General features: G+C 42.3%; 1 protein-coding gene across 3 annotated transcripts in view; it reads left to right on the plus strand.

Annotated features, from left to right (window-relative positions):
• The window catches only part of pacs2 (phosphofurin acidic cluster sorting protein 2), a 58,144-nt gene that overhangs the window by 27,512 nt on the left and 15,520 nt on the right, over positions 1 to 15,112 (plus strand). For all 3 annotated transcript variants that reach the window (XM_018681687.2, XM_018681686.2, XM_018681688.2), the window contains exons 2-5: positions 11,456 to 11,543; positions 12,186 to 12,275; positions 12,839 to 12,964; positions 14,684 to 14,846. In XM_018681687.2, the coding sequence (XP_018537203.1) occupies positions 11,456 to 11,543; positions 12,186 to 12,275; positions 12,839 to 12,964; positions 14,684 to 14,846 (467 nt within the window). The remainder of the gene's footprint in view (positions 1 to 11,455; positions 11,544 to 12,185; positions 12,276 to 12,838; positions 12,965 to 14,683; positions 14,847 to 15,112) is intronic.

The following is a 15,112-nucleotide window of genomic DNA, read 5'->3' on the forward strand; positions in this document are numbered from 1 at the left end:
AGGTAAAGACAGCAGAGAATCCTTCCTGTCCATGGTTAATAACCACTCACAACTGAGGAACATTAACCCTGGGCTGTTGGTTGGACAACGAATGAGCTTTAAATGCACCATCACAACAGCGTGTAGTGTAAATAACATTAGGTGATGGAACAGTTTCTGTTGTTAGAGTGTTACAGTTTGGAGTGCATTCACAAACTAGGTCCAGTAACACCTGTAGATCGACACTCATCCATTTCTGGCCTTTGTACATCCTCTAGGGGAGGTTTACGTTCCCTCTCATAGTGCAGGAGTCATCCTGGCAGGATTCGAGCAACATTGAAGGGAAATGTTATTAATTACCCGGCCAACACAGTAGAGATTTCTTTAAACAGCTTTGGGAATGCAGTATCCAAGAAGCATCCATCCATCAGCTGTGGGGCAGTGGTGCAAAGTGGTGGTGTTTGCTTGGTCAGCTTTAATGGGTCAGCAGGTTCAGTGTTGAGTCACTGTTACAGTGTGTAGCATCTGTTATCAGGGACACATGTAATCCAATTCAATCCAGTGCAGGGGGTTTCCGTATGTCACTGTGTGATATGGTTTGTTTTTAATCTTTGATCTACAGGAAAGCAGCCAACTTTCAGTTTCCAAACAGATTTATTGCTAAATTACTTTGAGCCGTGGAGGCAATTTATGTGAAATTGTTTCTCAGATGTGACAAAAGACGGAGAGAATCTGATAAATGGCTACATAAAACCGATAAATGTGGTGGAGAAATGCATCACTCTGTTGAGCTGGTCCCCCGATGCTTCAGCTCTCCTCACTGTGGTGCACTCATGGAAATGTCAGAACAGAAGAAGTGCATCAATATGACGCGCATCAAATTGGCTCTTAATGCATTCCAGCCTATAAAGAGACGAGCACTCAGCCTCTTGCGCGCACACACACACACACACACACTCTAACTGTGCTCTACTTTATTCATAACTGATGGTTGCCTGTTAACCTACATCAGAGGAGGAGAAAAAAAGTATTTCCATGGCAACCCCTGGAAATTCATGCAGCATTCGAGCGTCAAACCAATACGTCTGAATTTAACAGAATTATCAGAGACCATCAGTGGTCAGTTTGGCCCCATTAATTTGCTCACCACACATTAACAAATCCTAAAGCACAGCAAGTCCTTTCCCATCAGCCCTGTGTTCTTGTATGTGTGTAGTTATGTGTGTGTGACTGCTTTATGTGCAGCATCTGTCGATTTACTGCCAGTGTTGTGTTTCAAATATTATAGGTAATCAGATACTCCTCTGCTCCTCTTGGTTTTGGCTCCACTCAGCTTTCCTGGCACTGTTACGCATGGTAACTTCAAAGTGACCTAAAGGTCACGGGTTTGAATCCCTGAGCAGATTGAAACAAGAGTTAGTAGTCTGTATAGAGTCATATTTGCGACTGTTTGTGGCAGAAATGGCAATTACACAAAAAATAAATAAGAAAAAGAAAATGCAGAGTGGATGAAAAATGGAGGTAATGGTCATTTTGGAAAATAAACTTACATAGTTGGATAAGGAGCAATATCAATGTCATGTCTGCTTTAAGTATGGAGATAGAGTCAAGAGGTGGTTAGCCTAGCTTAGCATAAAGACTGGAATAGGAGGAAACAAGTAGCCTACCTCTGCCAGCTAGCCTCACTAAAGTTCACCAAGTAACATGTTGTTTAAGAGGCCAAGAAGTCACAGGAAATCATATACATTTGAGTTTATTAAGTGAAACAAGTGATAAAGCATATAAAGTGAGAACACCTGTACTTCCATACCTGAGTCTCTGGCTCTTTAAAAAAGACAGTGTCCTACATTTGACAACACTTAACTGTACCATTACTAACTACTACTAAATATAGCAATAGATGCAGGAAAAAAATATTGTTAAAAAATTATTATTATGTTTTTTTATGTTTTTTTTGCCTTGCTTTGTTGTTTTTTTTCGAAATCCCTCCACTCACCTCTGATGGAAATGTCATTGCATAGATCCTTTTCAGAGCCGACATCAGTAAAATCACAGGTGAACATCTAGTGAACACCTGCACTTTTCCTGTCAAATTGGACCCAGCAGTCCTCCATGAGCAAGCACTTGGCAACAGCGGTATTGAAAAACTTCATTTACAGAAGAAAAAACCATGAGCAGAACCGGGCTCAGAATGTGTCTGGCTCTCTTCCAGGCTGATTTCCACTGGGTTGTTGTCATTTCTGGTGTTTCAGTCTCGTCCAGGTGTTCGGGAGTTTCAGTGTGCCTCCTCAAGTTTCTCCTGCTCTTTGTCTCCCGCCGGTTGGGTGAGGGCTGAACAGTGAGCTGAGTCTTCAGGTTCTCCAGCTCTGAGCGCAGAATCATTTCTTGCTCAGCAGCTTTTTCCTTCACTGAGTCTGATCTCCTCTGCAGTCTTTTGACGGAGAGCTTCCTGCTCATCCCACATCTTGTTGTCCAAGAATCTCAGCTCTTCTTTGAGATCCATGTTTGCCTCTTTATACAGCTGAAGTTCATTGATGAGCTCTTCCTGGCTGATCTTGAGTTTCTCTTTCAGATCCATGGTTGTCTATTTCTCTACTTGGAGCTCTGCCATCAGCTTATCCCAGCTGAGCAGTTTGTCTTTCAAAGCCTTGTTGTCCTCCTTCTTCCCTGGGAGCTCAGCCATAAACTTATCCACGCTGAGCTGAAGGTCTTCCTGGAGAACCTTGTTTTTGTCCCTTAGTCTGAAGCTCAACTGTAACTTTGTCCTGGCTGATCTTCAGTTTGTCTCTGAGATCCTTGGTTGTCTGTTTCTCTACCTGGAGCTCAGCTGAACAGTTTGTCTCGGAGAACCTTGTTGTTCTCCTTCTTAATCTGCAGCTCAGTGTTAAACTTGTCCTGGCTTTGCTTCAGTTCTTGCTGAAGATCTTCAGCTCTTCTTTGAGATCCACGTTTGTCTGTGTCTATACAGCTGAAGCTCATCTGTGAGTTCGTGAGCCATAAGCTTATACCGGCTAAGCTTCAGTTCGTCTTTGAGAGCGATGTTTTTCCAGCTGGAGTTCAGCTGAAAACCTGACCTGGCTGAGCTTCAGTTTGTCTTGGAGAACTTTGTTGTTGTCCTTCTCTGCTTGAAGCTCAACAGCAAACTTGTCCTGTCTCCTCTGCAGTCTTTTGACAGAGAGCTTCCTGCTCATCCCACATCTTGTTCTCCATGAAACTCAGCTCTTCTTTGAGATCCACATTTGTGTGAAGCTCAACTGAGAGCCTGTCCTGACTGACCTTCAGTTTGTCTCTGAGATCCTCGGTTGTCTGTTTCTGTACCTGGAGCTCTACCATCAGCTTATCCCAGCTGAGCTCGTCTCAGAGAACCTTGTTGTTCTCTTTCTCAATCTGCAGCTCAGTGTTAAACTTGCTTCAATTCTTGCTGAAGATCCTTGATTGTCTGTCTCTCCTTCTGGAGCTCAGCCATAAGCTCATCTCGGCTAAGCTTCAGTTCGTCTTGGAGAGCGATATTTTTCCAGCTGGAGTTCAGCTGAAAACCAGATCTGGCTGAGCTCTAGTTTGTCATGGAGAACTAAGTTGCTGTCTTTCTCTGCTTGAAGCTCAGCAGCAAACTTGTCCTGTCTGAGCTTCGGTTTGTCTTTCAGAGCCTTGTTGTCCTTATTCCCCAGGTACTCAGTCATTAACTTATCCACGTTGAGCTGAAGGTCTTCCTGGAGAACCTTGTTTTTCTCCCTCCGAGCCTGGAATTCAACTGTAACTTTGTCCAGGCTGAGCTTCAGTTTGTCCTGGAGACGTCCTCCTTCTCAGCCTGCAGCTCAGCGTCAAACTTCTGACTGAGTTTGATTACGTGAGCCACCTTCAGCTCCTCATAATCTTGCAGGAGGTCTCTCTTTTTCTTTCTCTTTATGTTATTTCTCGACTGGCAATGTTTGTGGTGCAGAGGGTTTCTGCATTACTGTAGTTTTGCAGCCTGCTCCTTTTTGGTCTCTTTTTCCCTGTTGCTGAACATTTCTGGTTTTTGGTTAGCCAGCCAGTTTGGTTGATTTCTCCAGTTGTACTCTCTAAAACAGTCGCCCCGTTCAACAGGTCACTAAGTTGCCAAATTTGTTGATTAAATGAGTTGTACATCATCCAGTACTCCTCATCTGTCACCTGTCTATTGGCCATGAGCGGAGCAATAGTGCCTGTCATTTTTTAGATGGTAGATTCAGGATTTAAGGTGTTAATGTTGCAGGTTTCTCTGAACAGATCTCTGTGTGGTCTGCGAGCGTTGTTTGTGGAAACGCTCTCTCCTTGACAGTAGTGTGTCACTTTCTGAAAGATATGAAACAAAGTGGTTTTCTGAAAAGATCGAGTCTTAATACAGCTGTATTAAGACTCGAAGTTTCATGATGACAATATTATTATCATCATTATAAAAACACTAATTATAGCTGCTACAAGTCAAACAGTTCAGATGTGGAGATCTTCGGCCTGTTGCTAAGACTGTTTTTTACAGTCTCAGCTACTCTTACCATTTTGCTCTGCAGACAGAAGTCATTCCTTCTGGCTTACAGCTGTGAGAAAAATATTCAGTTTGAAGCAGGATAACAATTCCAAACATGGATCGAAGCCATGCCAGCACAGAGTGTAGTCTAGGAAAGAGGAGTGAGTGCTGAAATCTGTGGTTTTTTCTCCACAGTCTCCAGACTACTGAACATTTTAGGGAGTATTTGAAAAAAGGAAAAGGCAAAACAAAGGCATCACCAGACTGTCTGAGCCAAACCAGAACAATTGATACCAGGTAGTACAAACAGTGAACGTGATAAATATTGAGAAATGTTGATTTTTCTGTTTTTTATACACTAGTGCACAGATTTCAGGACAGAAGAATAACAGTGAACTTGCAGAAAAAAGGTGGAACTGTATAATTTGATGCAGTTTTCTGTGCCAGCTCAGCCATGCTGAGGTTTATGCAAGAAGCAAGAGAGCGCTGGAGGTCAGGAGAGTCAGGACGACTGTGCTTTGTAGTGCTCTGAAATAATGTTCTTCTTCTTTTTGAGGTGTTGTCGAACATTGCAAGGTTGGCCTAAATCCAATGTCACTTTGGCAGATTCAGAAATTGGATTTTCTTTCTGAGATTGAAAGTCTCAGCGAGCGTGACGTGTCCTATCTCCTATGATGAGATTGAAAGCTCAGTTATTTACCACTGAATTGCAGTCTCACCATACATTTCGCCTGAGCTGAAGCAGCGCTGACCGTCCTCCAGTCCTATTACAGTACAGCAGAGAGACAGAGCTGCAATTTTATATAACACCTTTCAGCTCTCTCTCTCTGTGAGCTTTGCTGTGACATGTAATCAGAATGAATGCAGGGAGATCGAATGGTAAATCCTCTGTTTATCCTTTGCCCTATGGTCTAAGCCTCCAACTCAATCTGTACATAAGCTTCATATAGTATTGCTGCTGTTGGATGAAACCAATGTATCATCAGTTTGTTTTTTCTGTCTTTATTTCTTCCTTTACTACAATAATCACGCTTTTGAGTGTTTTTAAAATGTACTTTTTGTCTCCAAGCCCCTGAAATCAGACTCTTTCACTCCACATGCACAACTCAGACTCTCTTACAGATGATAAATGCATTGCTTTGTCTGAGTTAGGGATACCCATGGAGGGAATCAAATGGAGGCCCTAAGATGGCTCCTCCTAATGATATCTGATACACTATTAACTCAGTTCTTACGTTGTGTTCTAGCATCTATTTTAAGTGCCTCTGTGTGTGAGGGTGAGGTTCAGGGCAGGGGAGCAGGAAGTAGCAGTGTGAAGTATGGAAATCTCATTATCGGTGCAGCCTGCTGCTCGGTGCAGCACAGCTCCCAGTGTCCGGTTGCCCGACTCTCACTATTAACAGAAGGAGCAAATCCAAGCAGGTGAAACTGACCCTTGGATGTTTATGCTCTGTGACCTCCACACAGTCGACATTTCCCTTTACTTTCTGACTTGTGTTATGCTATTTTCTTGCCTCATATGTTAGGGCAGGGCAGGAGAGTAATTTCCACTGAGGATTTCATAGATTTAGGCTGATTTTCTTACACAAATCTCTCTGATTGTTCTCTCACTGCCCAGCTGCTAAAGCCCCCATGAGCAAAGGTCTACACTGACAAGACTGATACATTTGTCTCACACCTTCTATTATTACCAAAGCCTTATGAGACACAGCGAGTGATTTGCAGACTTTTTTTTTTGCCCTTTTTTTGTGCTGATATAGAACATATCTTAACCATTCGACCACTTGGACACCACAGCATTTTTGGTTTTTAGTGAAATATCTTGATAGCTTTTGGATTCATCATCTGGCATCTCTGAATTTCTCCAGTCCTTTGGTTTCTGACCAAATATCTGCAAAACTAATGACACCAGTTCCCATCAGTCACAGCTGTGCTTTGTATTTACACCTGATGTGAATGTCAGCAATTGTTAGCACGCTAATATGCTAAATTAAGAGCATGGTAAACATCACATCAGCATGTTGCCACTATCCCTACTGTTTTTACATTTACCTCACATAAACTGAGAAGATCAAAAACACTTACTTGTGATTTTATATGATAGTGGCTTGATTTTACTGTAACAGTATTAACAAAAGTAGTTGCAGCAGCAGCTATAATGGTCATTGTTCCAGACTAGTTAACAGTAGCAGTAATAGTAAAACATTTTGTGCATCAGTGTAGCTGTACACAGACAGGAGCAGCAGTAGCTGTAGTAAAATTAGTATTAGTGTCATTTCTCCAAGCGTTAGATAAATGTACTGGAGTAAAAAGTAGAATATTTCCCTTTAAAAAGTATAATTATGCACAAAATGAAAACTCTGAATTGTAGTGAAGAGTTTGAGTAAATTAACTAGTATTAGATTTGCACTGCTGGTAGCAGGAGCAGTAGAAATAAAGCAGCAGTGAGTCATGTTACACTCTTTTGTGCCTCAACTTGTATCCATCTTACACTTTGGTTTTCTTTACATCCCAACCTCACAGAGCCTCTGTCCTGGCTGTAGACTCTTATTGTTCTTTAGACAAAACAGGTTTGGTGATCAAAAGAATGAAATTGTAAGATTAATGAGTAAAGTAGCAGAATTTCCATACGTTTGCATGTTCCAGTGGTGCGTAGTGGTGATACTCGCTGAAGCATTTCATCTTGTATTATTGTTCCTCTCTTGTGTGTTGTTCCATCTCTGCATCACCGACAACAAAACAAATTCCTGTTGGTTTGTTGTTCTTGGCAGATGAAGTGATTGCGATTGTGCTATCACAGCGCCATACTGGGCCTGCCGGTCCTCCCATTGGCCTTTGCCAGAGCATCTGTGCTGAGCTGGCCGCTGGATCAGGATTTGGCAGGGCCACGCCACGGGCGGCAGGCCGTGTGTTTCAACAGACCCGAGTCCCTCAGGGGCTGCAGAGAGGGGACAGGACAGGGAACAGGTTTCTTTGCTACAGTGCCAAAACAGCAGCTGTGTGCTTTTCTGTGTGTTGATTGTGTGTCCATGAGCACACAGACAGAAGCTCAGGGCACACATGCATTAGCTGGTGGCAGCGAGTGTGTCCTCGAAGTCAGTTCAGAGTGAAAAAGGCAGCAGCTGTTGAGTGGAACCTCAGGACTTGGCTGTGCTGCTCTGATATTTTGTTTTTTGTTTGTCAAAGAAGGAACAGAGAGGATGTCCAGGCTGTTGACCAGCACGCTGCATCCAAAACATATTGTTTAAAGAAGGAGCATCATGGAAACCAGACCGTATTTAAGCTCTGTAAAAGCAGGAAGCTGATACTCTGAGGTGCTATTTGATGTGAGAAGGCTGCATAATTCAAACACATTAAGATGACAACTGTATAATATTCAGCTTCTAACCTTTCCAGTTTCTTGGTGTGAATAAACCAATCTTTACCTCTGAATCTTCTGAATCTGAAACACCAGTGTAGCTTTTACCACGAGAGCTTCCCCCTGTGAAAGGTCAATTGTCAGCTCATGATGTACAATATGTTACAGTGCTTCATGGTTGAAAAGCACAGAGAATCTGTGAATCACAGACACAGATGTAACGTTTTAAAGTGCATTGCACTGACTGAATGAAAGCAACAGAGTGAACAATGAATGAGAATTCACCTGCCACTGAGCAGCGGTTCAGTCAGGGACAATAAATCTTTATCAAAATAAATTCCACCTCTATTTTGTACAGTGTTAAATGTGACTGACCATTTTGTTTTCACTCATCATTATCCAGTCTGATGTTTCCTTCATGTTTGCCACATTTTTGTTTAAAAAAGAGAGTTTTACCCTAAATAATCAGTAGCAAGTGATGCATTTGTTGCCTCTAAGTCATTCTCTCTTAAATTTTGCTAAAAGAAATATAGATTTAGGTGTTGTTCTCTACAAGCTGTGTTGAACTTGCTTTTTCAGTCATCATTTTTTCTGGCTGTGGTACAAAAACTTGATTGGCTTTGTTGTTGCATAACATGACAACAGCAGTATCATGAAAACAGCAGGTCCATATATCAGCCAATAATTTATCAGACAATAAATGACTATTAAACTTTTTAAACTCCTCAATATCAATATCAGTACCAGCCTCAAACATCCAGTATTGTCAGGCTGTGGTCTGGAACAAGGATAATGATGTTTTGGGTATCTTATGTCATGGGAGGAGGTAGGGCCAGCCATGAATAATGGTGTCATATTAATTAACTCTTCACAGCCTGTTTCAGGAGAGGTGGGTGTGAATCTTTGGAAACTAAAATGGTTTTTAATGACAGTCAACCACTTTTGCTTAAATAAGAAATCACCAATTATCAGAACAACTTGTCCAAAAAAAGATGAAATACCTGTGTTTAAGTTCTGCTTGTGTTTGTTAGTCAGAATTTCAGGTCGCCAACTAATGAGAAATAGGTCAACACAGATCCTCTTACAAATAAAGTGCTGTTGCATTAGAAATAGCATTTCAGTGCTGCTCCTTTAGGCAGATTAGCTCCTAGAGCACGTACTGCAACATAAACCCATTGTGAGGGATAAAAAAATGCAGCAAAATATCAAATCTAAAAAACCCACAAGCAAAATGTGACTTTGTAGCACAGCAGTCAGGCAGCAGATATCATTTGTCTCCTTTCTGCCTACACAAACCAACATCTAGCCACCTAGCATAACTGACATGGATAGTGCTGTGGGCTTGGAAGTGATGGAGACAGGGTAGAATACAAAACAGGAGGACAAGAATGCTGTGTATTGTGTGTGTGTGTGTGTGTGTGTGTGTGTGTGTGTGTGTGTGTGTGTGTGTGTGTGTGTGTGTGTGTGTGTGAACGCAGGCTGAAGACAATGTGAGCCTTCATTGGCTTGTGTCCATTGTGCCTGGAATTTCTTGGGTCGTGTCTCAGCTGAAGAAGAGAAAGGTCTTCATTGAGCCCGCTGGGGCTTCTTCAAACCTGCCATTGTCGCTGCTTCTCTCTCCGTCCTCCAATGTTTTTCTTTCAGTCGCGAGGCTGATTGATACCCCTCTGCTGCAGAGACACGGCGTTATGTCACTCAGCACGCTGTGTGGTTTTTGAAAGCCTTTGGCTGTTTGTTTGCTGTTTTTTCTTGTTTTTCTTCTTTCTCTTGTTTAACGCCTCACCTGTCCATCACTGTTTCACTCCTGTTCTCAGAGCAGGAGAATCAGAGGGGAGTTGGATTACACCCAAGGTCAACTCCTCAGTCTTTACACTAAATGACAGTGGATCTTGGTGTATTAATGTCGCCTCCCTGGGCTTCCTCCGCTCAGCTGCTCAACACATTTCTCCCTCCTCTGTCACTCATGGCAGTTTTGACCCACATCCTTTTACTCTGTGTGACAATAAACCCTCACCGCTCTTGAATAGCCCGTTCCTGCCGCTGAACGACATTCAATGCCGTGTTTTTATGCCCCTGAATAATTTAGAAGTGATGTCATTCTGACCAGCAGCACAGTTAACACTGTTTAATTTTGCTGTAAAGAAGGAGAAGCAGGATGATAAATGGTTGGCCTCCAGATTGTGAGCAGCCAGCCTGTTCTGAGCAGCTCTCCTGAATGATTTAATGAAAGGAACCAAAGAGTGCCTGAAAAGAAAAGCCTCTTAACAAAAAAAAAAAAGTTTCTTTTTCATTCTCATCTGGTGAGGAAGTGTCTCAAAAAATCGTGACAGGCTTGTTAAAGCATCCTCCCCCTCCACTCCAAATACCCTAAAAATGCCACCCCCGGCTGCCCCGCCACCACCCTCCTGCCTCAGTGTCACTATTCTGCTCTGCTGGCACAGGCCCGTCTGCTGGACGACTCAGACAAAGTGGTGGCAGGATTTAGCTCAGCGTGCCGCGACACCCTCGGTTCACATCAAGTCAGACTAACAAGTGTTGGAATTTTGAAACGTTTCTGCTCTTCCCTCAGGAGAAAACTTTTGAGATTGAAATTGTAGCAGCAGCAAAATATCCCATCGGCTGCTTTATAACTGAAAGGTCACATGTTTGATTGATTACATTTCTCTTGCAAAAGTTAGAGCTTGACCAATACTGTATTTTATAGCAACATGATGCAACAATTTTGCCTTAAAATAACAGCTTCAGAATCTATTTTGATGGTACACTGACTTGTAACACGTAACTTTGGTGAGCAGGTACTATCTCCTGCTAAACTGAGTGATAGTCAGCAGCTTAAACTGCCAGAATCAGGCCCAACGAGTTCAAGACTAATGCTGAGCTGTAGATCAGTTAAAAATCAGCGGTCATCTCCGATATCCAGCCAGGAAACTTCGAACATATCAAGAATTATGTGACAGTGGCAGCACATCCTCTTCCAGAGGCCAAGGATCATGGGTAATATACACTGTTCTGCTGTGTTTCAGGTCAATGAGTGAGAGTACTCTGTACATGAAAATCTCTTAACTCATTAATTACCACTTGTAGCTGCATAGGTCCTCAGCCGTACAGCAGCCGAGTTGGAAGTCAATCGGATGAGCAGTTGTTGAGAAAATCGAAGGACAGACAGACAGAAAGATAGAAAAAAAGATATATTTCTCCATTTGTTAGTAGGATTTTTACTGTTGTTGTTGTTACACATCCACTGATATTATAAGAAGGTAAAATCCACCAGTAAATCAGTGTTTTTCACACATTGTAACCTGCTCAGCATATGAGCATCGCATCAGATCAACACCTACTGAAGAGAGAGGTGTGAAAATGTAATATTGAAATCATCACACCAGCACTGGGTCATGAAACCTGTTGATTCCCTGAGGGTGAAAATCTGGTCTGATGTGTATCCTGACAGACTGTGTGCAGTGTGTGTTTCCCTGACTTGTAAACGGTTTACTTCAAAGTGTTTAATAAATATACGATCTGGGTTTTTTTTCCTGAATGACTCATCTGTTTGTGCTTATTAAGAAACATGCCGGCGGTGCTTAACTAAACATTTTTCTCTCGTTCTTTCTCCATCCATCTGTCTCCCTCTGCAGATTGTGCAGTCTGACTCTGAAGAAGCTGGTTGTGATGAGAGAACTTGATAAAGAGCTGATTTCTGTGGTCATAGCAGTTAAGATCCAGGTATGTTGTACAAATAAAAACAGCACAGCAGGCGTGTAGAAACCTGTTACACACAAACTAATTCAGCATGTCCACCTGTCCCACATATAGTAAGATAAGTAAAGACATATTTGTATCTCAGTCCCTAATGCAGAGCAAAATACTGGTTTATATTTTGTTGTTTCGTTTTCTTTCACCTTCAAAGCAGCTTTTGGTATCGGTTTATGTCATATGGTATAAATATAAACTTACAGAGGCTTGTTTGAAATAAATTTCAGTTTACTGCACAACATATGTGGTTCTGTTTGTGTCAAGGATATGTTCTCATGCAGCCATAATTTAACTTTGACAGTAATTGAACCAGTTACTGAGCAGAAAATAGGGAAAAGGCATTCAAACAAGCACTGCAAAATAGTTTAGTTTGCTTAGGGAAATTGTAATACACTATAAAGAACGTGGGATTTGTAACAAAAAAGTGCTAAAACATGCAGAAACATTGGCACGGTGTTTTAAAATGTGTTGAATCCTGTTGAATAATGTATGTCCTGCACCTTTGCTGCAGAGTGAATAACAGCAGCAGAAAATACAGAATTACTTAGAGGAAAGGGCTGCACACTAAATTACACACAGACCATTTTTTAAATTTATTTATTTATTTTACAGGGCTCCAAAAGGATTTTGAGGTCCCATGAGATAGTGCTGCCACCCAGTGGGTCTGTGGAGACTGATCTGGCTCTCACCTTCTCACTGCAGGTAGAGGAGAAATCACCACCATGCTGTTTGATTTACATTCGCTGGTTGATGATTTATTAATAACTTGTAGCTCAGTATTTGCAATTTTTTTCTTACTGAAGTGAAAGTTTACAGAGTTAAGAATGTGTGGGATGAGTTTTACTACACTCGTTGTCATAGGCAACTGTTTAAATGTCCATTAGGTATTAATGAGGAGGGGAGTCTCTTCTCTGTGTTTGGTGGAATATTGTGTGTGCAAAACACCAAGGGCTCCTGAATTATGAAAGAATATGGCTGACAATACTCTATATTTTTATTACTGTGAAGAAATCTCCATGAAAAGCCCACAATCAGTAATCAATATGTTCTCTTTGTGATCATTTTACGTCTCTATGTGGAGTTTTTTCCATCTCAGTGGAGGAATAAGATATGTCAGGCTTTTTAATACTTGTAGAAAGGTCCGTTCATTCCTGTTTTTTGGCCTTTTTATGGGATTTCCTGACAATAAGAAAAATATAGACCTTTAAACTTTGGGTGAAATTCATTCAGTGAGTCATTTGTGCTGTTTCCTCTCTTCTTTTCAGTACCCACACTTCTTGAAACGAGAAGGGAACAAGCTGCAGATCATGCTCCAACGGCGAAAGCGATACAAGAACCGAACCATCCTGGGCTACAAGACTCTCGCAGTGGGATCTATCGACATGGCGGAGGTACACACTGTAGTCATGTTCTTGTTTACCTGTGGTTTAACGAAGGGTATCGGCACAGAGTATGTAGAGAATAACAAGCTTGTACTGTTGCTTATTTCCTTTGCATTGTATGTTGTGTTTTGAAGTGTCAGGTCAGGCAGGTGCAGAAAGGTACATCAGCTCTAACAGGCTGCTGGTGTCAGGACCAGTGTGAAAATATAATGAGGGAAATGGTGGATGCTGGAGCTGCAGGTTGATGTAATAATAAGCAATTTTGTCTTCAAATTAGTCTGAAAATAAATAAAAACAAAAACAAAATCCTCTTTTTCTCAGTATGAATCTGCTTTGTTGCAATTTTCCTTAAAGAAGCAAAGAAATCTCTCTTGTCTGGGGAAAAAATTAAGAGAAAACTAAAGTTAACTCCAGAGAGAGAGTGTTTCTTGTGCTTTAAGAAAACCTCGAATACATGAATGTATTTCAGGGCAGATGACACTGATACACTGAGGAGTTCCCATATGGCGACAAAGCTCAGTGGAGCTTATTAAGGTCACATCTAAGCAGCTGAGAGAAGAAAAAGAAAAACCATTTCGGCGCCTGGGAGGGGGAAAAAATGGGTTGAACTTAACCACAAGAAAGAAGCGGCTCTTGCATTTTCAGCTGAAGGATACAACAAGCCTCTCTCACAACATCACAACATACCACATGAGTTACAGTGTAACTTGCTGAAGGCCGACTCGGTCTCACAGGACTGCACCAGAACACAGAGGCTCACCCAGATTTGGGGCGTCGCTGTCCTGAAGTGACCTGGGCTTGTGATGCGAGTCTGAATCCCCGAAGTGACTGGTTAAGTAGGTTAAGAGAAAAATAAAAAGTGACACTCCTTGTCTTGCTAATGTGCCACTCAGCAAGGCACGCCAAAACAGTGGGTGGTTGAGCTGAGGAGCACACAGGTGTTAATGTGTAGGAGTGTTTTAAAGTCTGTACAGAAGCTGCACCTACTTCAGGCTGAAGTGACAACAAAAAACAAAACATAGGTGATTAAAATGTTCTCACATGTACGTGGAAAGTCAAAGAACAAAGTGTGCAATTGACTTTTCTGTGCACAATTCCACTTTGACTCAACCTGCCTCACTGATAGAACTCATTGCATTTTCTCAAACCTTAATTCACATAATGACGTTCACTCATCAACCACAACATTAAAACCACCTGCCTAATACTGAGCAGGTCCCACTCACGCCACCAAAATAGCTCTGACCCACTGGGACAGCAGCTCTGGGGGTGCCCTGACCTGTGGTGTCTGGCACCAGGACACTGGCAGCAGATCCTTTGGGTCCTGTGGGTTGCGGGGTGGGGCCTTCATGGATCTGGCTTGTTCGGTGCATCCCACAGATGCTCAATTAGATTGGGATCTGGGGAGTTCGGGGGCTTTGTCGTGGACCCCGAGTCATTTCTGGGCAGTTTTTGTGGTGGGTGCTTTGCTGAGTTGGGAGTGTTGTTGCTGTAAGGGGAGGCGTGCTTGGTCTGCATCAGTGTTTAGTTGGGTGGTATGTGTCAAAGTAACATCCAGATGAATGTTTAGAGTTTAGTGTAGGTGGACACTTGGTATTTCTTTATGAATGGTCCTGGAAATGCCAGGCACAACAACAACAGCTATTTCTCCATGTTTTTTTCTAGTGTGAATGTCTCTAAAGGCGTGAATATTACCCTCTTTCCTCCCTGTTTTTTTATCTCTCCCAGGTGATGCAGCACCCGACAGAGGGAGGCCAGGTCCTCCCTCTCTGCAGCAACCAGAAAGACATGCTGGGGAAGGTGGCAGAGATCTGGATCTTTTCCCTGTCCAGTCAGCCAATAGACCACGAGGAGGCAGCTCTGCAGGGAGGACAGAAGATCAAATGCTCCGGTACACTTTGCTTCTCATTACCCCTCGGTGTTCTGAGGTTACAACAGCACGAAACCATCATAATCACCTAATATGCTCGACGGGCTAAACAGAGCAGGGATCACAGGGTTCAGGGCATCTTCTGTGTTTTTCTCTCCTCATGCAGAAAAGCAGTAAAATTCAGGTAGCATACACCTCTCTGTGTGTGTACGATCATGTATATTTAGAGCCTGGCTGCATGTCAAATCTAAAAAGGTAGCTGAAATATGTATGAGGCCTCTTCTACT

The sequence above is a fragment of the Lates calcarifer genome, linkage group LG19, assembly GCF_001640805.2.
Source record: "Lates calcarifer isolate ASB-BC8 linkage group LG19, TLL_Latcal_v3, whole genome shotgun sequence".
Classification (NCBI taxonomy): domain Eukaryota; kingdom Metazoa; phylum Chordata; class Actinopteri; family Centropomidae; genus Lates; species Lates calcarifer.